This window comes from Lagenorhynchus albirostris, chromosome 8 (assembly GCF_949774975.1).
Source record: "Lagenorhynchus albirostris chromosome 8, mLagAlb1.1, whole genome shotgun sequence".
NCBI lineage: Eukaryota > Metazoa > Chordata > Mammalia > Artiodactyla > Delphinidae > Lagenorhynchus > Lagenorhynchus albirostris.
Window position 1 is genome coordinate 34,335,433 of NC_083102.1, and position 25,162 is coordinate 34,360,594.

The 25,162-nt window shown below is 38.8% G+C and overlaps 1 protein-coding gene across 2 annotated transcripts in view; it reads right to left on the minus strand.

The window, feature by feature from the left end:
- Nucleotides 1-25,162, minus strand: part of MDFIC (MyoD family inhibitor domain containing) — a 98,903-nt gene that overhangs the window by 66,679 nt on the left and 7,062 nt on the right. For both annotated transcript variants that reach the window (XM_060156012.1, XM_060156011.1), the window contains exon 3: nt 9,762-9,884. In XM_060156012.1, coding sequence (XP_060011995.1) covers nt 9,762-9,884 — 123 coding nt within the window. The remainder of the gene's footprint in view (nt 1-9,761; nt 9,885-25,162) is intronic.

Genomic DNA, 25,162 nt, shown 5'->3' on the forward strand with positions numbered 1-25,162 from the left:
TTAAATCTCCCAATCCAAGTTCTCAAGAACCATGGAAAATGTATTTAATTAAATATAATATGCCAAAGCAGAACAAATTTCTCCACCCACTCTCTTCTCTGGTTCACTTAATGCAATTTCACCCTCTAAACCAGCATCTGAGGGTTTTAAAAGAGATTTCCCTGACTTTTGTGTCTCTTGCTACAGAACCCAGGGACTTGGGAAGAATCCAGCTTCCGGTGGAGAACGATGGAGCTCGGATTTACCACCAAGTCCTGAAGGACTCCTTGAAAGAAGCACGGGACAAGTCACAGTATTGACTCCCAGCTGTGCTAAGCTGAAGGGCAATGAACTCCTGAAAGGAGCGGAGAGGGAATTCCACCAATGCGCCTCAATCCGATGCAGCCCCTCCCTCTCAGTACTGAGCCTAGGTAAAGCTGGAAGCGGATCTCACCCCTTCTGCAGCTGGATAAGAGCTGGGAGCCGCTGTCTCCCTTTGAGAGCTTGCCGCATGGCAGCTGTTTCACGTAGCTATCGTCACAAGTCACTCATGCTTGTGACTAACAGCATAGCAACTGATTTGACAAGCCCAGAAAAACTCCTTCATTCTTGAATTTCAGGAACATAAAAAACAAAAAAATTATAAAATGTGTGCAAGGTATACCTTTTTTGCTTACCAGAACTAAATCCCTGCTCTCTCAAGGCTCCAGCCAGGCCCAGCTTCATAGGCATGTGACCCGTGCAAGACCACTTGAGCCCCAAGTTTAAAAGGAGCAGTGAACTTGGTTTAACGCTCTGCTGTTGCCACAGTGAAATTCATAAGTTTTCAACAAGGGGCCCCGCATTCTCATCTTACACTGCTCTCCACCTCCAAAATGATATAGCTGCTCCTGTCTTCTGCAGAACCTGAAGGAAGTGGAATCTCCTGGCTTACCTGTGACCTGAGCATTTCCTACAGGTAACTGGGCTCTAATGCAGCTTTGGGAAGCTAGGCCCTCACCCTGATCAATTTTCGCTATAGGGGAGAATTTTCTTTTTCAAATATTATTGCTTTTAATACAATAAAACAATTCACCTCATGGGGGAAAAATACAATGCAGAAGATAGCATACAGAATATTAAATGGAAGTCTTCTTCACCAGTATGTCCTCACTCAATTTCACATTACTCCCTAGAACTAACTATTGTGAGGAGACATCTTCCATTAAGAAAAAAATAAATACACACATACACTTTGATACGCACACACTGATCGATATTAATCTGTTTTTTTAAGTCCCAATTTTGTATGTCTACTGGACTAGATGGAGAAGATCCTTTAGAATCTTCCAGTAAAGAAAACCAGCAGCTTCAAACCATGTGTATTATTCTTTGCTCATTTCAGGGTCCTCAGCTTAGAGGATATCAAACTACTATCTCTCTGATCTACAGCAGGTGACTGACCTTAGCACAAAGCAGCAAAGACCCAGAGACAAGTTCTCAAGAACCATGGAAACTGGCTGCCTTCTTCTTAGCCACCAAGGTTTGGTGAGGAATTCAAGAGATTGAGATGCAAGAAAAACATAGATGAAGCCCCAGCTTTGCCATGTTGCTTGGAGGAAACATCCGCATTTCTGTTTCCCCACCTGCCAAATACGGCAATTCTTTGTTTTTGTTTTTTTTGCGGTACACGGGCCTCTCACTGTTGCGGCCTCTCCCGTTGCGGAGCACAGGCTCCGGACGCGCAGGCTCAGCGGCCATGGCTCACGGGCCCAGCCGCTCCGCAGCATGTGGGATCTTCGCGGACCGGGGCACGAACCCGTGTCCCCTGCATCGGCAGGCGGACTCTCAACCACTGCGCCACCAGGGAAGCCCCCAAATACGGCAATTTTTATGAAGCTTCCAAAACCTCTTCCCAATCAAGTACTCTGGGTTTAGGGAAAGCTATTTCCATCGCATCCTCAGGGCCACACTTCGGTCCTTGTCCTCACCTGGGATTGTTCCACCTCAGAAGTCCTAAATTCCTATTTCCCATTCTCATACTCCATCTTCTCTTTCCACTTATCCCATTCACCTACTGCATCTATACCTCTTTTGTTTAGTTTCTTAAAAAAAAACAGAAATCTTTAGGGATTCATTAGTATCACTGGTTTTTCTTTCTTATCTGTAAGATCCTTCCTGTCTTCACTTCTTTCCCAACCCATCTGCCATTCACAGCCCATCACTTCAAGCTCTAGTTGGACAATGTCCTTAACTCCTTCGCCCCACTGTCCTTTCATCACAACTATCATTTGTCCAAACTAAAAACCTTGGCCTCCTTCCCAGCACCTGACATTCCCTTTCCCCAGAGGTCTTACTGATTGATTCTACCCTATAAAAAGCTGAATCCATCTACTTCTTTCACACCCACCTGCCACTACCCCAGTCCAAGCCACCTTCTTTTCTCAGTTGGATTAACACAACAGGCTCAGTTGATCTCCTAACGCCTTCAGTCCTTCCCATTCTTATTTATTTTCTAACTATTGCAAAAGCAATCATCCTAAAATATAGCCAAACTAAAATATAAATTGAAGTCACTTCTCCCTTCAATACCTTCCATCTTCCCTCAACGCTTATTAACAGATTCTTTCCCTCCATCTTTCCACCCCTCATCTCACATCTTATATCCCAGCTTACACAAAGCTTCTCCAACTCTCCTCAAGCTGGCCACGTTCTCTCTTGCCTCTAGACCTGTGGGTGTACTGTTCTTTGGGCCTGGAACACTCTGGCTCCACTCCCTCCCCTGCTCTGCTTGAGTTGGCCAACTCCTTCAGGTGTCAAAACAGACACCACTTCCTCTGGAAAGCCCTCTTGGACTCTCCCCTACCTGAGTATTTGTGTTTCTGAAATGTGAACACACAGCTGCCTGCACTTCCCCATCACAGCATTCAAAACACACACTATCATTTCAAGATGAACTGTATGTCTCTTCCACCAGACTGTAAATTCTGAATGTGGAGACCGCACCTGTATTATTCATCACTGTATCCAACACAACTCAGTGTCGGCACACTATTAGCACTCCATCATAATGTAACTGATTTTTTATTCAGTTTTCAAAGTTATATTTTGATTCCTAATCCTGAAAGTTCATTATAGTAACATGTTCTACAAATAATAATCTATGAGTAAATTCACAGTGTTCAGATCCAGGAAGTTTGAGGTTTGAGAACTAAAATTATCTAGACCGCAGTATTTATGGTCTTGATCATTAAAGGTTATTTATTTCTTCAGTGGTTAGCATTTTCAGGGTGGTCTCTAAGCTAGTTCCCAGGCCTCAGCTCCTCCCTGAGGCTCAAAGAACTCCCAAATGGGAAAGGAATAAATCTGGCTCCCTCACTGAGCCCTCATCCACCACTTGTACTTCAATACCATCTCATCTCCCCCAGTAAAGAGCAAAAGATTTTAGGAATATCTGAAAATCTTTAACGAAAGTGTAGTAGGATATAGATTGGAAATTGAATGAGTCATGGTATTTGATAAAGATGAAAGGTAAAGTAATAGATTAAATGATAATATTAATAGGAATAATAAGAACAATAATAAAAATATTGTATTTTATAGAATACAAAACATAAAAACTAACTTAGAAAGGCAGTGAAAGATATAAGAAGAAAGGAGGGAGAGAAGGGAGGAGAGTGGGGAGGTAGGGAGAAGCAGGGGAAGGAAGGATAAAGAAGGAAGGAAGGGAACTGAAGTAGTCTCAAAATTTTTTCTTGTTGGTAGGCAAGAAAAATAAGGAATAGGAGACCAAAAAAGGCCCTACATAAAGCGTCATCCCTACCCACCTAGGCAGACAGTAAACGTTATCCAGAGCACTGCCACAGTTCACTGAAAACACTTCAGAAGAGCCTTATCAGTGAACAGCAGTCAAACTTAGGACTTGATAGCTTCACATCATTAGAGTATCTATGCAACTTGGAAGTTCCATATGGAACTTGACATGAATGAACCAGGAATCTCTGCCCTCCTCTCATTAATTCAATACACTTAAGTAATCAAGCATTTATTAATCATAAACCACGTAGCAGCCACTATGCTGGCTACCGTTATGGACGTAAATATCAATGGTCTCAGAAAGACCTGAAATATACCCAGGATGTACCCAGGATGTCTGGACGTGTAACCCATTGGAACCACAGAGAGAAAAAAAAAAAAAAAAAGCCTTATAACTGATACTTGGGCCCGAGAATAATCATAATAAAAAATGGTAAATTCACTTGAGTGTTTACCCACTTAGCTCTGTGCTAATTAGGCATACAGTGCGTTTTCCTGTATAACCTTTAAAATAACACAATGAGGTATACAGAATTAGTACCTCCATTCTAAAAATGAGCAACCTGATCTCATAGAGTTTAGGGAACTTGCTCAACACCAGTACTAATAATGCATCCAAGGTCTGAACCCTGGCAGTCAGCTTTCATTGGTCTCCAGGTCCCTGAATCTAAGATGCTGAAAACAAAACACGGACAATTGTTCTCCCCAGCTTTTTGGGCAGAACCCAGATGAGCAGGGGGTAACGCACGCACCACGAGGAAAGAGTGTGTCAGGGAACTTGAGCTCCATTCTAGAACACAGCCTAATGGCTATCATCGACCAATGTGTTAAATATGGGTGACCATCAGAAATGGCTACTGATTTTCCACCCAACCCTAAAATCAAACCATGAGTTGGGTTGTGGATTGATTGATGGTTCATTCCTGTCTATAGCAACAAGTAAAGCATCCGAACTGTAGCGACATCACCATTTGGTCAGCATATTAAAAAAGAGGATTTTTCTGAGAGACAAATAGAGGACTAGGCACTAAGCAAGATAGACGTCACCATGACTTACTCCCAAATGAATGAGCATGAAGTATTGATATCAGGGAAAGACTACCAGATTACCTAAGAAACATAGCAGGAAAGCCACATCTCCCAGTCCTACTGGGTGGTACTTACCTGGGGGGAGGGGGGGTGGGGTGCTTGTTTATGGCCTCTTATATAAAGTGAATTCTAAAGAAAACCAAATAATACTTACTGAGATGAGCATTAAAACATGAGAGCCGCTGAAAACATTTAAATCCTGACCTCTCAGTGTTCTCTCCCTATAGTCAAAGTGAGAAATGCTCTAAGTATATAAATAGTGCACCTGAGTAGTCTCTGCCTCTCTTTCAGTATTTTAGATAGAGGAAGCATTCCCTAATGTGATGAAATGGTATTCATTGAGGGGTGATCAGCAATAAGTTGGCAAAGGCGAGTAAAAGAAATGATAGAGCTCCTAACAACAGAGCCTGTTGAGAGGAAACTCAGAGGACGCCAAGAGGGTTTCAAGTAGAAGCATGAGTGAAAAAGCATGAGGCACCAGCTCCATCAAGAAGAGGTGAGTGTGAATTAGAGAACAAGGGCTTGCGTTCTACTACCAATTAAGTGCTTACTATTATGAGAGCTAAAACCTCTTCAAAATGAATAAATGGGTTAAATAGAATGGGGATTACCATTTAAGTAGAGCATTCTAACTTTGCTTCAGATCATGGGAATTCTACAAAATCACAAAGGAGAGAACTGGCTGAGCAAAATAGTTTCATTTAATGGGAAATTTATTTCAGAAGAGAAGCTAAGGAAAATTTCTAGGGTGAAGTAATGACATTTAGAATTAGGAGGCGTTTATGTAAAAAACAATGTCCAAGGATAAAGTTAAGTAGTAAGAATTTTCAGAAAGACCTAGAAAAAACTGAGAGAGAGACCTGAGGCATTTTAGAAAGAAGAACAAAGAAAAATGTAAGCTCTCTCTCCATAGGAAATAATTAGAATAGTAGAATTTGACCTAAATTAAAGGAAAATTTACTCATGCCTATGAGTATGAGCACAGTAACACACACACACACACACACACACACACACACACACACACACACACACACACACACACACACACACACACACACAGACACTCTCCTTCCTACCTTAGAAATCCCCCCAAAGACTGAGATGAAATGTTACTTCTGTTCCTTTTCTAGCCTAATTAAAACATGAAATGTTGCCTATCGCCTGTTATCAGTTTATGCATTTTATGGGTTAAATAGAAAAATTAATATTAATTGAGGAAGTCACTTCACTGCAACATTTATTCCACTAAGTCAGAGGACTAATGATTAGTAAAACAAGGCATAGCTCCAAATTCTATACTGTCCCATATATGCTAATCTGAGGGGGAAAGCCAGTTTTAACCATAGAAAGATACCCTTACAAATTCTAAAATGTAAGCCCCATTCCAGAAATTAAATTATACACCAAAATATTTTCTCCAAATACGAATGACTTTTAAACTGTATAAAGGATAAAAATTTATACAGTAAAAAAAACCCTTTCCAATTATAAAATTTCCTCACAAAACCTCCTTATGTTTTTAATTCTTTACTGATTTGATTTAGATTTTTTTAGAAACAAATTTAAGTGGTTGGAATCATCTTTTTCATTTAAATTTCATAAGAAAGAGGATCACAACGCACATTCCCTGACCAGATTGTGTATGGCCTATTTATTTGAAATGTTCGATTCCATATGGATTTCTTCTCCTTTATTTATAACTTCCAGAAAGGATTCTAATAAGTCAGCAACTCAAGGGCAACCAATTTGAAATCTAGGCCCTGAGAGCATAATACCTCAGGTCTGCCACCTGTGATGTTTTCTAGAAGGACCAGAGAAGGCACACGAAGCTGGAAGGCCTGTGTAGAGCCTGCACCAACTTTGAGCCACAAGTGGGTGGTCCACTGAGGTCAGGGTTAAAGTTCACAGAATAATTTGGAAATTATTCTCAGCTTGGATCTCGTTTATGAGGTCTGAGAATACACCCTTTAATTAGAATACAATTTCCAAAGCAGCCACTCCCTTGACTTTCCAGAGCCCGGTTATTCTCAGAAAAGTAAAAACAGCCTCATCACACTGACAGCTAACAGTCCCCTATAAATTATGCCTTAAACATCTAACAAAGAAGGCAGCAGGCATCTGGGACAACAGAGACATTAGCGGCCAGCCCTCACTCACCACTCTCAAGAATAGATAAGAAAAAAGTCTCATTAAACAGTCACTCCCCTTCACTTCTTGCTTATGCAGCTGAACTGTCCCATGGAAGCTTGGAAAAAGAGTGGGTTGCACATTTGAAAATGTTCCCACACCCTAGCCGGCCTCATTTTTCTGATGATGCCTCCATCCAGCCAACCTCGCACTACAGTGGGAAACTAAAACCAATTCCATGAGAGCAAGCCGTCCGCCTCTTCCACGGTGCTCAGGGAGCCACACAGGACTCTGGCACAGGAGCCAGCCCAGTCCTGACTCACCACAGATGTTCCCCTCCTCCCCCATGCAGCTCTGAGCCACCGCCTTCTTTCCAGGGCCTATTGTTATTACAAAAGACTCACTGGGCCCCCCAAATGGGCTAGATGCTGAAGCATCTCCCGAACTGCAGGGTTAGGAGAGACAGATGTTAAATGAAACAGAGATGGCCAGCGACTCAACGGGGAAAGCCAAAGATGGAAAGTCAGGCTAGGTTTGTAGAGTTCAGTATCTGGGAGTTGGAACAGCAGAAGCTATTAGATTATCAAACTTGCAAATGCTATCCAGACTTAAATCGGTTTTAAAGATGACATAAAATGCTCCATCCCAGCGAATCGAGATATCAGACTTTTCTGTAGACCCAACTGAGTAGCCTTTGTCTAGAGAAGTATGACCAGGAAAATAACAAAAATGTAGTTTTTGAACTCTGTCATCAGAATTCACAGTCCAAAGTCACCCACAAATATCTGGAAATTCTTGGCAACATGTTTTGGGCCAGAGAACAATACTATCTTTGGCCATTATCTTTCAATATCCATTCATCTGTCAGTTTTCCCAGCAGCCCTCTCAGAGGGGGCCATAAAGCTCTCTCTCTGCATTCCTTCAGTGCATTCCTTCTAGTAGGCAACTAGACAGTTGTTCCCAAATACTCCACTGCCCCGTGATACAGGCTGCATCGTCATCTCAATAAAGAATTTCATGCAGTTTACAATATTTTCTTTTTATCATTGTCCATGTAACCAGTATAGACAATAGAGAGAGGAGTTCATTTTAAATCCACTCCCTTTAACGGTATGAATTCTGCAACTAAAATGAGCTTCATCAAACAGCACAAAAAAAAATTTAACATGTTAATATGACTTGCCACATCCTTAAACAACAGTACTTATGTTTTGGGTTTTGTCCTAAGAGTTCTTACTCACGTTTTCCTAGTGTGGGCCCTGGGAAGGGAGATTAGGGAAATAAATCAATTAAATGAAACACACACACTTAAAATTCTGTGACTGTGGGAAAAAAAAATGAGCAAACAATTTTGTCTCCCAAAAGGTGAAGTTAAAATTGTCTGTAAGACCCCTTCTCGCTCTAACTCTCTGGTTGTTTGGAAAATCATAGATAAAATATGCCAGTATCTCACAAAACCTTAAGTTTCACAACAGTAGAGTCAATATTTAGATAGAAGACAACCAATATATGTTTCAGCGATAAATGTTTACTTGAAATAGTGTTTATTTGATTCTTTGGAGAAAGCTATATAAATCTCGCTCCTCACAAATTTCTGAGTTTCATTTCCTTTCTATTCCCTTCCCAAATAGAAAGGTGTAAAAAACCAAAATGGTTCTAAAATTAAACTAAAACACACTCACTTTTAGAACTTTTGTTTGAAAACTTGAAGTCTCCTTCAGTACTGTTTCTATTGTTATTTTTTGTTTTCTACAAAGTTGGCTTTTTCCTTCTATCTGCTTTTTTTCTGTTTGGTTTCAGTTAAGGACAGATACTGGGCATTCTAGAGAGGAAAGGCAATATTCCAAGATTCAAAGTAAATGTAATATGTAACACGAAAAAGGGTCTGTATTATGAAGTTGTCTGAAGTGAAGAATTAAATTTAAAAAGATAAAGTAAAACAACGCTTGATTCCCAGAATAAAACTTCTCCTCTGTCTACTCTGGAAAACTGAGAAGTGACACGATAATTCTGTTACCATGAATGAGAATTTCAAAAGATGTAGTACTCCTATGCCCTTCCAGGTGTGGCATAGTAGTGTTCTTTCCACTTACACATTCACTACAGAAAATTGTTCATTATATGGCAAATTCATCTTGAATCCACCTGGGGGAATTTAGCGACCAGAACAAGTAAAACCTGACATTGACAGGCATTCTGAATAGCACTCAAAAGATACTGACATTTCAGTGTATTCCCAGAGTAAAACAAAACTAAACCAAAGCTTCTTATATATTCTACAGAGCAATTTTAAGAAGAGAAAGAGAATAAAAAGAAGCCAAGTAGTGATAAAAGTGTTAACTGTAAAAAACAGGTTGGAATCATTTGGCCAGAAGAACAAGGACCGCACGGCATTACCAAAGCACTACTCGTCGTCCTTTACCTCCATCTTTATCTTTTTAGTTTCACAGTCTGTTTATACCTCGAACTGTCTGACTTCTACTTAGTCACTGCTCAAGAAGGTATTAAGTTTTGTTTAAGTCTCTCTGAGGATGGAGTCCAAAATGTATAGGTCAATTCTTCCTTTTTAAAGATGGGATGAAAGCTGACAGATAGTATTATTTATACCCTACTTTTAGCGCTGCATTTTAAAAGACTCATGAAAAACACTTTCAGATGAACTCTGGTGATTTACAGATTTCTAGCAGAATTATATCAGACGATTAACTGAGAGCATATTATCATAGTCAAGTCCCCAAAGCACTCCAGTTTTCTCCAAAAATACTTACTTCTGATGAGTTTGTCATCCGAACAATTTCCCCAAATGGACTGGTCTTGCATCTCTCCATGTGTGAAGCAGCTATCAGTGGCTTGAGTTATATCTCTCTCAGTATTTTCTTTATCACATTTTTCTAAATAAAAAAATATATATAAATTATCATTAAATGTTACATATTTTTCTCTATTTTTTCATTTTATAGATTTTTTTAAAATGCTTCTAAATCTGCCATAATTTAAAGAAATGGGAGCAGTATCTCTAGTAACTGTTGCCTATGTTATTGACTCAATAGCAGAGCTTTATTGAGCACCTACTATATGACTAGCAGTGAAGATTTTACTGTAAAAATTATGTTAAGATTGTTGTAAAGAAGTCGTTGAAACAGCACATGACCTGCCATAATAGAAAAATGTGGTACGGTTACATCAAGGATGGAAGTGAGTCCATACATGCAGAGGGAAGGGGTGGCAGGGAAAGCATCAAAGAAGATGAGAGATTTATATGTGGGTTTATGGGTTCTCAAGGGGGAAGCCAAGAAGTAAGGAAAAGTAATGTCTTATTAGGAACATAACTCAAGCAAAAAGCAGGCTGTAACATAAGGTACAATTAACATTATAAGAGGTCTAGAGCACTAAAAAAAAGGTTCAAAGGAAGAAAAAGAAACTCATCAATATTGAGAGCTCAAGAAAGGTGCTATAGAAAATGGTGCATGTTGGATGGTCTTTAAGATCAGCAGGAATTCTCAAAGTAGAGATGGGAGAAAGGCCATTCCAGGTGGAAAAACAGCATGGGTGAACTCAAAAAGCAGACACCTGGGCAAAAGTTCCAACTTTCTGCACTGTGAAGTACTTAAAGAGGGATATTAGGAAATAAGATGGTAAAAGTTTGAATAGGGACATGCTATGGATAATTGAATACCAAGGTGAAAAATCTGGACCTTATTTCAAAGTGAAATAAATAAGTGATAGTAGCCACTGAATCTTTATGAATTGTCTAATCAAAGCCACACATAAGAAAGATTAATGAACTTGTACACACCAGTGGTTCTCTATCCTGACTGTACTTTAACTCACTCAGGGGACTCTTTAAAAAAGATTCCTGGGCCCCATGACCTAAAATTCTAATTTAATTTGGGGGAAGGGGGCTTAGGTGATTCTACTATACTTACATCCTTGAGATCCTTGAGATTCTACTATACTTGATTCTACTCTACTTGATCCTTGAGATTCTACTATACTACTATACTACTATAGAGACCCTTGAGATTCTACTATACTTACATCCTTACATCCATCCTTAGACGGATGCATCTAAGAGGGGGAGCAGAGTAAGGGAAACTAAAAGGGAAACTTAGCACAGTCCAGGTAGAAGTTGATGAGAGTTTCGACAACTGGATAAAAAATGGGAAAGGAGGTAATTGGGAGAAAATAACTAGAGGATTCACAGATTATCAGAGAAGATGGGATTGGAGCTGACTGAGTTCTCTTAGTCTGGAGTTGACTGGAAAAACCTAGAGACCAGGAGAATAATTTTTAAAATATATATTTGTACATGGTAGATGTCTGGGCATCGTACTATGCAGTGGGGATACAATCAGTTACGTGATACAGCCCAGGCCTTCATGGAGTTTACAGTCTAGTGGATGAGTTTAGTGTTGAACATTTGAATCTGCAAGACACAAATAACATATAGCGAGAAACAGTCATCTTCCTAAATCTGATTGCTGAAGCCATTCAAATGAATACACTCACCAAAAGAGTGAGTATATTAAAAGAAGACTATCAAGGGGGGTCTGTACAATTAGAAAGGAGTCAGAGAAGGAAGAAAAACTAGATAATGTCAAGCCATGGAAGCAAGGAAAGGAAAGAGATTCAAACAGAAGTTGTTATCAACTGTAGTAACGTTTCCAGTGGAAGGAAAAATTTCTGCATATGCAGAAATTTCTCATGTACCATGGGGATTTCACAATTGAAAAGTTCTGCAATAAAACACATTTCAACACATGAAAATGCACGGACACTCAGGAATAAGTCCAGAGGCTAAGATTTCTGAAAAAAATAGGGTTTTCAATGCTAAGTATTTTTAGAAAGCAAAACCATATTCAGATAGCAGTAAAATATAAATTAGAAGCATGCTAAACCAATATGTTCTAGATTTATGTAACATTTACTCAGCATTATCCTAGAGAAAATGTAATCTTCCTGAGATGTGTTACTTTCAATTAAAATCTTGACTTTTTTAAACAACTCTAGAAATCTTTCCACTGCTACAGTCAACCCAAGGCCTTTCTGAGATGATCAACAGAAAAGATTTTTCTACCAACTCACTAGTACACAGGAACTCTCTCACCGCAGTCCTACATACTTGCTGCTACTGTCATGTAGCTGACTGCCGCCAGGTGTCATGCTAGTAGGCTTGATTCAATTAGTCACTCTAATTGTAGCTGAATGAAATTAATTATATAATTTTGAGCTGTTCAAGTTTAATTCCATTAAAATTAATTCATGAAACCAGGGCATTATGAAGCATTGCTGACTAAAAGAAAATAGGTATGAATAAAGCCTCTAGACACACTTGACTCACATTTGAATCGTGTCCAATATTCAAGTGCTAAAACACAGACCCTCTCAACTCTCCATTGACTAAATGAAAATGCCATGTGATCCGTACACACATAACTTAGTAGTGACCCACTACTAAGAGGAAAATAAAGTTCTTCCTGCTCTGAATACTTATTAAGAGACAGTTATCACATTTTTTTTGAAGTTTCCTTATCTGTGAAATTCTAGAATTAGATGATCCCAGGAGTCCTCAAGTTGAAAAAGAAAAGAAAACTTATCATCCTCTGTCTCATTATATTCAAGAAATTATAAATATGTAACAACTATAAAATCACAATCATCAGTCTATCCAACTTTGCCTCCTTTGAAAACTAAATGTCTTGGCTCAAAAGTTAGTCTCACCAATCACAAGAAATTGAAACTGTGATTAAAAATCTTCCAACAAACAAAAGTCGAGGACCAGATGGCTTCACAGGTGAATTCTATCAAACATTTAGAGAAGAGCTAACACCCATCCTTCTCAACCTCTTCCAAAAAATTGCAGAGGAAGGAACACTCCCAAACTCATTCTACGAGGCCACCATCACCCTGATACCAAAACCAGAGAAAGATACTACAAAAAAAGTAAAGTACAGACCAATATCACTGATGAATATAGATGCAAAAATCCTCAACAAAATACTACCAAACAGAATCCAACAACACATTAAAAGGATCATACACCATGATCAAGTGGAATTTATCCCAGGGATGCAAGGATTCTTCAATATATGCAAATCAATCAATGTGATACACCATATTAACAAATTGAAGAAGAAAAACCATATGACCACCTCAATAGATGCAGAAAAAGCTTCTGACAATATTCAACACCCATTGATGATAAAAACTCTCCAGAAAGTGGGCATAGAGGGAACCTACCTCAACATAATAAAGGCCAAATATGACAAACCCACAGGCAACATCATTCTCAATGGTGAAAAACTGAAACCATTTCCTTTAAGATCAGGAAAAAGACAAGGATGTCCACTCTCACCACTATTATTCAACATAGTTTTGGAAGTCCTAGCCATGGCAGTCAGAGAAGAAAAAGAAATAAAAGGAATCCAAATCAGAAAAGAAGTAGTAAAATTGTCACTGCTTGCAGATGACATGATACTATACATAGAGAATCCTAAAGATGCCACCAGAAAACTACTAGAGCTAATCATTGAATCTGGCAAAGTTGCAGGATACAAAATTAATGCACAGAAATCTCTTGCATTCCTATACACTAATGATGAAAAATCTGAAAGAGAAACTAAGGAAACACTCCCATTTACCACTGCAACAAAAAGAATAAAACACCTAGGAATAAACCTACCTAGGGAGACAAAGACCTGTATGCAGAAAACTATAAGACACTGATGAAAGAAATTCAAGATGATACCAACAGATGGAGAGATATACCATGTTCTTGGATTGCAAGAGTCAATATTGTGAAAATGCCTATACTACCCAAAGGAATCTACAGGTTCAATGCAATCCCTATCAAATTACCAATGGCATTTTTCACAGAACTAAAAAAGAAAAATCTTAAAATTTGTAAGGAGAGACAAAAGACCCTGAATAGCCAAAGCAGTCTTGAGGGGAAAAAACGGAGCTGGAAGAATCAGACTCCCTCACTTCAGACTATACTACAAAGCTACAGTAATCAAGACAATATGGTACTGGCACAAAAACAGAAATATAGATCAATGGAACAGGATAGAAAGCCCAGAGATAAACCCACGCACCTATGGTCAACTAATCTATGACAACAGAGGCAAGGATATACAAAGGAGAAAAGACAGTCTCTTTAATAAGTGGTGCTGGGAAACCTGGACAGCTATATGTAAAAGAATGAAATTAGAACACTCCCTGACACCATAAATAAAAATAAACTCAAAATGGATTAAAGACCTAAATGTAAGACTGGACACAATAAAACTCTTAGAGGAAAACATAGGAAGAACACCCTTTGACAAAAATCACAGCAAGATCTTTTTTGATCCACCTATTAGAGTAATGGACATAAAAACAAAAATAAACAAATGGGACCTAATGAAGCTTAAAAGCTTTTGCAAAGCAAAGGAAACTACAAACAAGACAAAAAGACAACCCTCAGAATGGGAGAAAATATTTGCAAACGACTCAACGGACAAAGGATTAATCTCCCAAATATATAAACAGCTCATGCAGCTCAATATTAAAAAAAAAAATAACCCAATCCAAAAATGGGCAGAAGACCTAAATAGACATTTCTCCAAAGAAGACATACAGATGGTGAAGAGTCACATGAAAAGCTGCTCAACATCCCTAACTATTAGAGAAATGCAAATCAAAACTATAATGAGGTATCACCTCACACCAGTTAGAATGGGCATCATCAGAAAATCTATAAACAACAAATGCTGGAGAGGGTGTGGAGAAAAGGGAACCCTCTTGCACTGTTGGTGGGAATGTAAATTGATACAGCCACTATGGAGAACAATATGGAGGTTCCTTAAAAAAACTAAAAAATAGAATTACCATATGACCCAGCAATCCCACTACTGGGCATATACCCAGAGAAAACCATAATTCAAAAAGACACATGCACCCCAATGTTCACTGCAGCACTATTTACAATAGTCAGGTCATGGAAGCAACCTAAATGCCCATCGACAGATGAATGCATAAAGAAGATGTGGTACATATATACAATGGAATATTACTCAGCCATAAAAAGGAACGAAATTGGGTCATCTGTAGAGACGTGGATGGATCTAGAGACTGTCATACAGAGTGAAGTAAGCCAGAAAGAGAAAAACACATGTCGTATATTAACACATATATGTGGAACCTAGAAAAATGGTACAGATGAACCAGTTTACAGGGCAGAAATAGCAACACAGATGCAGAGAACAAACGTATGGACATCATGGGGGGAAAGTGGTGGTGGGATGAATTGGGAGACTGGGATTGACATATATACACTAATATGTATAAAATGGATAACTAATAAGAACCTGCTGTACAAAAAAATAAATAAAACTAAATTAAAAAAAAAAAAGTTGGTCTCAGGCTTTTGCTATAATCCACAGAACCCAGCCCAAAGCAAGGCTCAGAAAAAACTCCAAGTTTAAATTGGCTTGCTAATTCGCCACTTTTATAAGTGGTCACTTCTGTGACCACTTGACTGTTCTGTGATTTCCCAACATATCTATTTTTATTTTATTAACATCTCTTTAATATTTAATGGGATACCAATATGGAAGCCTCATAAATGGTGTGCAGTTATATCTAATATTGAATAAATGCAATGAGAGTGAGATTTAATTGATAGATAACTGTAAAATGGGCCCCATGACGTCCAGCCACAGAACCAATCTAACTACAACTTTCAATAGGTTTGGGTTAGCCACTACTCATTAAGATGACAAAATAGCAGTTTCTAATAACAGATTTCTGTTATCAGTGTAGACTGTCTATCACTTCTGAATTGCAGCAGCAGAAGTCATAGTCCTTATTTAGTTAATTCCTTTCTGGCTTTATGAAGGTTTGTAGTTGCAATTCAGCTGCTATGTGGGCCCAAAAGACATATCCCAAAAGCAATCAAGTAATTTCAATGATGCAAAAAATCAACCTGTATCTTTCTACTAGGTTTCTATATACACATCCATTCTTCCCCAACTATATATATACAAGCACTCCTTCCCAACTTAGCAACTTTCTCTTAACAGGGGACCTTATCTCAATGATGCTGTTCTTCCACGCCAATGGTTCTCTACCACAGAGCACTTTAAACATAAAGATACACAAGTCCCAACCTCAGGGGTCCCAATTCAGGTGGTATGCAGGGAGGGGGGTGTCATCATCATATATGGCCAGGTTTGAGGGGCACTGTGCTAGGTAAGCTCTTCTGTACTATACAACTTACAGAAAACTTAGAAGAACCCATCGAGCACTGAGACACAGACCTTGCTTCTCATCCCCTTTGTCACAGTATTCCAAGTTATCAGAAAGTACAATTTTATCTAATCAGTAATTAATACAGAGGTATTTAGTTCTGTCTCTGTGTCAGGACAACTCTGAGAATACAAAACCTGAATTACATATAACATTAAACAGTCCCACTAATAGATAAACATATAAGAAATATGTTTTCAATATTAATACAAAAATTGCAGACAGCTTAAAAATAGCACTAGAGCAAAGGATAGTCATATACCACTGGCATCTGCTACCAAAAGGCTAGCTTCCCAGCATTCTCTTGTGCCTCCACTGAATAGGGACAATGCAGAAGAATCTTTGGATGAGGGGGAAAAAGCTTGGTCCCTGACAACGAATCCTCTGGCTGGGGAGACCAAACATACACACAAAACAATCAAGCAACTACAAAACAGAAGGGAATGAAAACTGCCCTGGGTCATAATTCTGGCTCAAAAACTGACCAGCTTTGTAACTGGGGCTGGGTCTCATTCTCTTTATCCAGAAATGAAGGCACTGAGCTGGATGGTTGCAGAGAACTTTTTTGGCTCTAAAAATCTGTAAATCTGAGTCTGCGCAAGTCTAAACAACAGAGCCAAAACTTCATATACACACTGTAGGGTGTTTAGAATGAAGTGGAGAAAAACCTAGAAAACCCTCTGTAAAGCACTGGATTTGAGTTAATTTTCAAAGAAAATGATGAGCATGTATTACGCCAAAGAGTCAAAGGAAAAAAGTAATAGTTCTAAAGGATCAATTTAACTATAATATGTCCTACTCAGAAATGACTGTCTATCTTACAGGATCAATACTCTTTATTTTTTTCTATTTTTCTAAAGAAGGGCATGATGGTGAGAAGCAATCTGTCTCCAATCTTGATTTTTCTTGCTAAAGGATAATGAGACAGATTCAGGTAAACAGAATTTCCATTTGATTTAAAATTGTATAATATTTTACCTAGTTGGCGTTATCTAAATTTAAAACTTTGAGAGTTTTACTTAGGCAGTTGGGGAATAAAATAAGTGAATGGTGATTAAAAAGAGAGAAAAATCTAAATGTATTAAAAATAAGTCAATTGGATAATAATACATGTAAAATATATGTGCCATATAACAGCCACTCAGCTGGTATGTAGTTATTAAATAAGAAAAAAAGAAAAGAAAAAATGCTTCCTTTTGTTGAAAGAATTAATGAATTATTATAATTACAGTATTAGCAATTTTCAAAGGACTTTAATATATAATATTTATTTGATCTTCAGAACCCATCAACCATATAATAAAGAAAACGTTAGCTCAATTTTACTGATGAGACTACAGAGTAAGTCTCAGAAACAGATATTCAATTGGAAATAGAATGATGAAATGCCAAGTTGGAAAGGATCTCGCAGCTCAGCTAATTTCATATCCCTCCCAGGATAGAAAGCCCCCTGCAATACTCAGCCTTTCTCCAAAATTCCAAGGAATGATATCCCATAAAGGAATATATTCTATTCTTCATCAGTTTGATTCACTAGTAAGTTGTTCTTTATTTTGAGCATAAATACACCGACAGGTGATCTTTAACTAGTTCTAGTTCTGCTCACTGTAGGTAGAAATAATAAACTTAAACTTACTTCTATAAGACAATCATTCAAACTATTGATGAGGGATTTTTTTTTTCCAACAGTAGTCAAGCACATTTATTACCTCAATAGTTAAATGGTTTTAACAAATAAGAGTAACAGAAGAATTTAGTAATGTCGTATGAGGATGAAATGAGCTTGTCAAAGTTACGAATGAACTTTTAAAACATGTACAATACTGTTCATGCCATGGTTTTCCAAGAAATAGAGAAAATATTGTCACCTAAAAGTCCAGATATTTGAATCTTTCCTGATAAATAAAGACTCTCATTAGGTTCTCTGGGACAGAAATACTATCCTTAAACTGTACTTTTTACTGGAGAAATGGTTAAGAGCACAGGATCTGAAATCAGAGTGCCTGGGTCCACCACTAACTATGTGAATCCTGAGCAAATTACGTAACCTTTGTCAGATTCTTAATCTTTAAAATGGGAATAACACCAGTACCTACATCAGAAAGTGGATGCGGAAATAAACGGAACCATGCCTGGAAAGCAGAGTGTCTGGTATACAATAAGGGCTCATTCACACTTGCTATTAGTATTACATTAAGCACCTTTACAATAAGCACCTTTTTAAAACCTTAGGGATACTGTTGAGGACAGTATCTATCTATTCAGTAATCCCTATGTAAGAAACTGTGCTAGAAATCTGTTTCCAGACTGAATATAAGGAAAACTATTCCTTCCTCTGAGAAGCTATATGTTATTTTTTTTTTCCTTATGGACAATGAAAATCATATGAGGGACAAATGTTTTCTTTTTTCCTCAAATTTGCAGACAAAATTGAGTAACCGAGTTGGACCCTACAGCTATACCTGTACATTTCTATTTTCCCTCAGGTTTGGATCTCCTGGGCTACCATACTTCCTATTATTCTGTTTGAATCTCTTTTTAAAAATGTACTCTTATGGGCTTCCCTGGTGGCGCAGTGTTTGAGAGTCCGCCTACAGATGCAGGGGACGTGGGTTCGTGCCCCGGCCCGGGAGAATCCCGCATGCCACGGAGCGGCTGGGCCCGTGGGCCATGGTCGCTGGGCCTGCGCGTCCGGAGCCTGTGCTCCGCAATGGGAGAGGCCATAGCAGTGAGAGGCCCGCGTACCGCAAAAAAAAAAAAAAAAAAAAAAGTACTCTTATAAGTTACCTCAAATGTTCTTTTGAACTAGGCAGAGGTAGGTGTAAATGCACGAGCCAATCATCAAGCACGTCGGTCTACTTGTTATCCGTACTTTATATGCTTACTTTGCGAAGAACTAATATAAATGCTGGTCCTTGGCAGATATCCTTATAAAACCTCATAAAACTTAATCAGTATATAATTCACTAGTTCTTATAGAAAGGAGCATTAGCAGCTTTCTTCATGCTTAAAATTTGGGACTGTTGCATGTTAGATCTACTTCAATTAAATATTTGATTTTAATCTATGATAAATCATTTATAATCTACATAATATGTATATTCTTACTGCTATGCAATCTATATTCATACCTCCTTTATCTGTAAACTTTAAACCATTTCATTTTTACTCTTCCATTCAAATACCAGCATTATTTCAGATCATCTATGTGTATTCCAGATTATGAAATCTCAAGGAATCTGAGACTAAAATGTCTGGGAAAAGTAAAAAAAAAAAAAAAAAAAAATCTGGGTCTCTATTTCCCAGAGGCTAAGAACAATGTGGAAATCTACAAATGTTTCCCAAATGTAACCTTTAAAAGCCAAAGATAAGGCAGCTTTCAGGAAGACCTGAGGCTCTGGAATTCTACTTCTTCACTGATCCAAAAAAAAAAAAAAAAAAAGCTTAATGACCTTTAAGAAACACTGCAAAGCCTACCTGCTTAGCCTAATGTTCTAACACAGATTAAAATCTCATTGTCCAAATCAACATTTTAAGATAACCAAAGCATTTTTAAGAGATGAATGAGCATATGCAGAAAATTTTGTAATTTTATAAGTTATTGTATAATCAGATATACTATGTTTGTTGAATGAATTAAATGCTTAAATCAATTTAATCAACTAATCGTTATTACCATTACTTTGAAAAATAATAAGATTCTGAGCAAAATCTAAATTCACTCCTTCAAAGGGCTTCTTATGCATTTAGCAGCTTATGGTATGTTTCGATTCAAAAGAATGAGAAAAATGACATTGACTCAACTAGTTTACAGGTTGGGGGTGGGTAGAGAACAGCAGGTTTTATACACAGCAAAGGGGAAAACAATTACAAAAAAATTACATGAATATGCAATTGAATACAGATACGCAAATGAATAGGTGCAAAATGCAGCAGTATTGCAAATAATCTCTCAATAATCTGGGCTCTAAATAAATGGGGGGAGAAACAAGTAGACACCTTCCATTATAAAAAAAGTAGTGGGGAGGTTAGATAAAGGCAGGGTGGTGCAGGGGACCAGGACAAATTATCTCAGTCATCTTAATCTCCTGCAACTCTTACATCTAAATCTAAAGTTCCTCATCCTAAAAATGTATTTTCAGGATAACTGAACCCTGACTCCTGCCTCCTCAGATACAAGTTCAATTGTGTTCTTTCTACCAGCAAATATACTCATATTAAAGCCAAACTCTCATAGGCTCATGGAATTTGGAGTGACATGGGCTCATAAAGCTCTCTTAGCCCAACCTGAAAACATGAACTCGGTTAAAAACAATCAACATTCAGCATTGCCAGGAATAACCCGAGGAGAGTAAGCATGAATACTTCCAGGGATAGGGAAACAGCCTCAGGAGACAGCCTACTTCAACTTAGGAGGCCTTAATTATTCAAAGACTTCTCCACAATTGTCTAAAATCTACTTACAGTTTTCACTGATTCATCATATTTTGCTCTTTGCAATCAAAACCTAATCTTCCCTCTTCCATATTCTATCCAATTTTATAAGCACGATAGTCTTCTTACTCTTATCTAAAAAGCTATCATGAAAGAATTTGCCTTACTGACTGTTGAAATCCAGAGGTACCATATCTATAGCAGTTCCCCTACTCAGCAATTAACCCTGCTACAATATAAAAAGGAATTGAGATATTACCTTCTTCCCCTTTTTTAAAACAAGGGTACACACCCATCTTTAGTTTTTTTAGCATCATCATTATTCTAAGTGCCACAATTTTTAAAACTTTTCTGTTACCTCTCAGTTAAACTGAGTGATTTTATCAAGAACACTTTCTGCCCCAATCTCTCTGGTTAAGGAATAAACCCTTATTCGGCACTGTTACAAGAAGGAAGGCCAAAGGAAGTCAAAAGTGAACCAAAGGAAGCTGTTTAATTTGTCAAGGCATTTGAAAGCTATGATTTGAGCCTGATCTTGAAATAAACGAGAGAGGATGGAGAGGCCATTTCAAATAGTGGTGAAGCCACAAATAATAAGAGAATTTGCAGTATATTGAAATTGATTTCTTGGACTTCAGAATGACGGATATGAAGTAGAAGTCAGGGGATGCGTCCTCTCTGGTGATTCTCCTACAGGACAAAACCTGGAGCCTCTCATTTAATTCACCAACACAGCCTCTGACCTTCTGGACCATCTCTTTGGGGCACTGCCTACTTTAAATTCTCCTTTAAGACCACCAACCCATTTTGGCTTTACAACCTCTGCAATCTCATTAACTATCGCAGTTCCAGTCACCTCCAGGAGGATAACTTGTAGATCCATTACCTTCACCCTGATTCCTGCCCTGACCTGTAGATTTGGAGTTTCAACTCTACACGACTATATCTTTAGCAATTAACTTAATATTTCCCCAAATTCATCACCACTTCTCTTCAGTCCCCGCCTATTTCTCCAACTGTAGTCTGTATATTGGTCGATGGTATCCACGGAATCACTTTTAGCTCTCTATTTTCCCCTTATTTCCCCGGCCCCAACAATCAGTTACCAGACCCTGCTACTTACAGCACCCCAATTTCTCTTAAATCTATACTTTCTCGCCCATACCCACTACCAGGGCCTCCCACCTTTTTCTGCTCCAACTGGAAATATTTTTCTAACACAAAGATTGAATGTGCTACTCCTTGGCTCAGTAAAAATTAAATTCATTTTGCATATGGAGGAAAAATTGTTATTTTAACATTGTACATATTTTAAGTTTGTAAACTCCTACACCTTTCCCATGCTCCATAATTTCACCTTGTATCTCAGTAAGAAATAAAGAGTAAAACCCCTCAGAAGATTTTCCCAAAATCCTGCATGTTGCTTGGATGATGTGATGGAAAAAATAAGAACAGGACAGGTCTATATTCATAGAGACCCAGAAGATTAAAGACTGATCCCCTATGAAAAAGAGTAGGAGAACCATTTCTTGGAGTACAGAAAGTGAGGAGAGGAAGCTTGTTCCCCTGCACTCTGCCACCTGCCTTCAGAGGGCCTGTCACCTGCTCAACCACAAGGTGCCTTATTTTTGGTGCTCAACACTGCATAATCCAAACCAAGAAGACCTACAAACTGCCTTCTTCAGCTGGGGTCACTCACAGCCCAACCCAGACAGAACTGACTCGTTATTCTGAGATTCGCTCTCAACCTCCAGAAGCCAGAACTGTGCCAGGAAGCTGGCAACTGCCCATAAACTCACCTGTCACATGGTACTTGTCGTAATCTTGAACTGATATTTAGACAAGGGATTACAATTTAATTTGGCACACATGTAAACATCAACCTCCCTCTCACCTAGTTTACAAATTCCTTCTGGGCAGAACTATGTGTTATACATTTTCAACCATCACGGGATTTTCTACATAGTAGGAGCACAAGAAATATTTGTTGACAGGGTTTCCTGTTCAAATATGTCGATATATTTGATAAAATATATGTGCTAGCATGAAAATGTATTTCAGACTTTATTCCTGAAACTACTTAAAAATCGGGCATAGGGCTTCCCTGGTGGCGCAGTGGTTGAGAGCCTGCCTGCCGATGCAGGGGACACGGGTTCATGCTCCGGTCGGGGAAGATCCCACATGCCGCGGAGCGGCTGGGCCCGTGAACCATGGCCGCTGAGCCTGCGCATCCGGTGCCCGTGCTCCGCAACGGGAGAGGCCACAGCAGTGAGAGGCCCGCGTACTCCCCCCGCCCCGCAAAAAAAAAATCGGGCATAAAAGCACATGCATATGAATCATCTTACTTCAGATCATGTGGGTGTGAATCTGAAAACAGAAGTGGACTGCAAGTAGAAACCACAAACGAAATTAATGTTAAAATAACTCTCCATAGTTCCTACTTAGTGAACTCGAAGCGACTAGAACCTGTAAAATACAACTCAGTTTCAAAACCTTACAGTAAAAAAGCTCACCTCCTTCAGGATGTGTACGCTAATGTCAAAAGAAAATATGAAAAGTTTAAGTAACTTCAGTAAAGTGTTAATGGCAAGAGGGAGAGGAGGGGGGAAAAAGAGAGACGCAGAGCATAAAAGGTAAAGACAGAGAGAGAAAATCATCTAAAACCCAGGACTGATTAAGATAGCAGGGAGGGCTGCAGCATCTTTTATCTGCTCCAATGAATCACCAGAGTTCAACTATCCAAACATCTAGACTCTAGCCAGTGCAGAATCAATCCCCCCTTAATAAAAATTGAGTAAAGATTTTTCGGAATAGAAACATAAAAATCACATCCATGCCTTTATACAGTAGAATAATTACATTGACTCAGAAAAACAATCTGGTTGAATTGTTTCCCTCCTCTGTTTGTTGTTGTTCTAACTAATTTTCCATTTGCAAATGGCCTAACTTTAGACTGTGACAATTTATGTGTTTCCTTTTCCCCAAAATCTTTTATTATAAAAATATAATGCTAGTAAAATAATTGCACACTTTTATTAGAACTTTCCATGAAATCACCTCACCAAGATCCAGGAAATGAGGTTCAAAGAAACAGGAAAGGCTCTTACACACCCTAAAATTCCACAGCTCCCCCAGTAGCCCTGTAAAGATCACTCAGTTATGTATATTAAATCCTTGTATGTGAACTGACCAAACAAGGCCAACAGGCATGATTCTTGCTGGCCAGAAATCATAGCCTTCTAACTGCACTGCTGGTCTCTCCAGCTCCCCATACAGCCTGGAACACGAGATCAGTTGGTACAAAGACACTCTTCCCACACATGCTTAATCCTCCTCCCTTGCCCCAGCCCCTCCACTGCTTCCATTCTGCCAACTTCCAACCCTATGCTAATACAAAAACTCCATTCTATCTGCTTCTATTCCCAAGGTCCCGAACGCTTCTTGCTGAGAAAGGCAATCAACCATGCTGACCGTGTCCACTAAAAATTCATGCTGTTCATTCTTTGTTAAGCCCTCAGTGTTACTGAGCAGTGCTTTTGTTTGCCCCAGATTGACTCCCTCTTGAATTCTTCATTCTTCCCAATCTTTTCTACACATCTCAAATTTCTTGACTCATCCTAACACGCCCCCTTGCTCTCAGCAAATGTTACATCTATTTTGCTGAGAACATCTAGGCCTTCAATAATCTCTTTCTCACATGAAATTTTCTCTAGATGATCACTCATCCTCTTCTCCCACCCCCATCTCAAAGGGGAACATTCCCCACTTTCCTAAGACTGATCTCATCATCTCCTTCCTTCCTACAATTTTACTCTTTCAATTACAAACACCCACTGTAGCACGGTCCACCCCCATGCTCTTTCATCTTTTCTCTCTCTATCCCCTGGCTTTCTTTCCATTAGTGTGTGGTGGACATGCTCAAAATCCACCCATCCAAAAGGAGCCTTCTATACCCCCTGCTTCTCCCTTAACAAACCAGAACTCTTCTCATCTTCCATGACCTCTAAACACCTAACACTTCTGTGACCAATCCTTATGGACTCTGTGTTCTTTTCCTTCTCCTCCCAAAAGGGCAGCCATTCTCCCAAGTCTGTCTTCAGTCCTCTCTCTCTCACTCTTGTGCCCATCCATCAGCTACTTGGTGGTGAACTCGTAGTCTGTGCGCCTGACCCTCACCACTCTCCTAGTAACAAATTCTCTTTTTCAGTGGCCTACTGGCTATCCTGGCTTAAGGTTAAGTTCCATGGAACCAACATGATCAAAAGAAGACTCAACGGCTCCTCCCATGTTTCCACTCAGGCTAAAAAGCAAACCTGTGGATTACCTTACATTTCTACCTTTCCACCTTCTCCGATATTAAATATTTTGCCCAACCACATCAATTCCATTGAACAAAATTTAGACACTGTGCCTGGCTTTAGGAGATTCAAAACTGAATAAGTAAAAA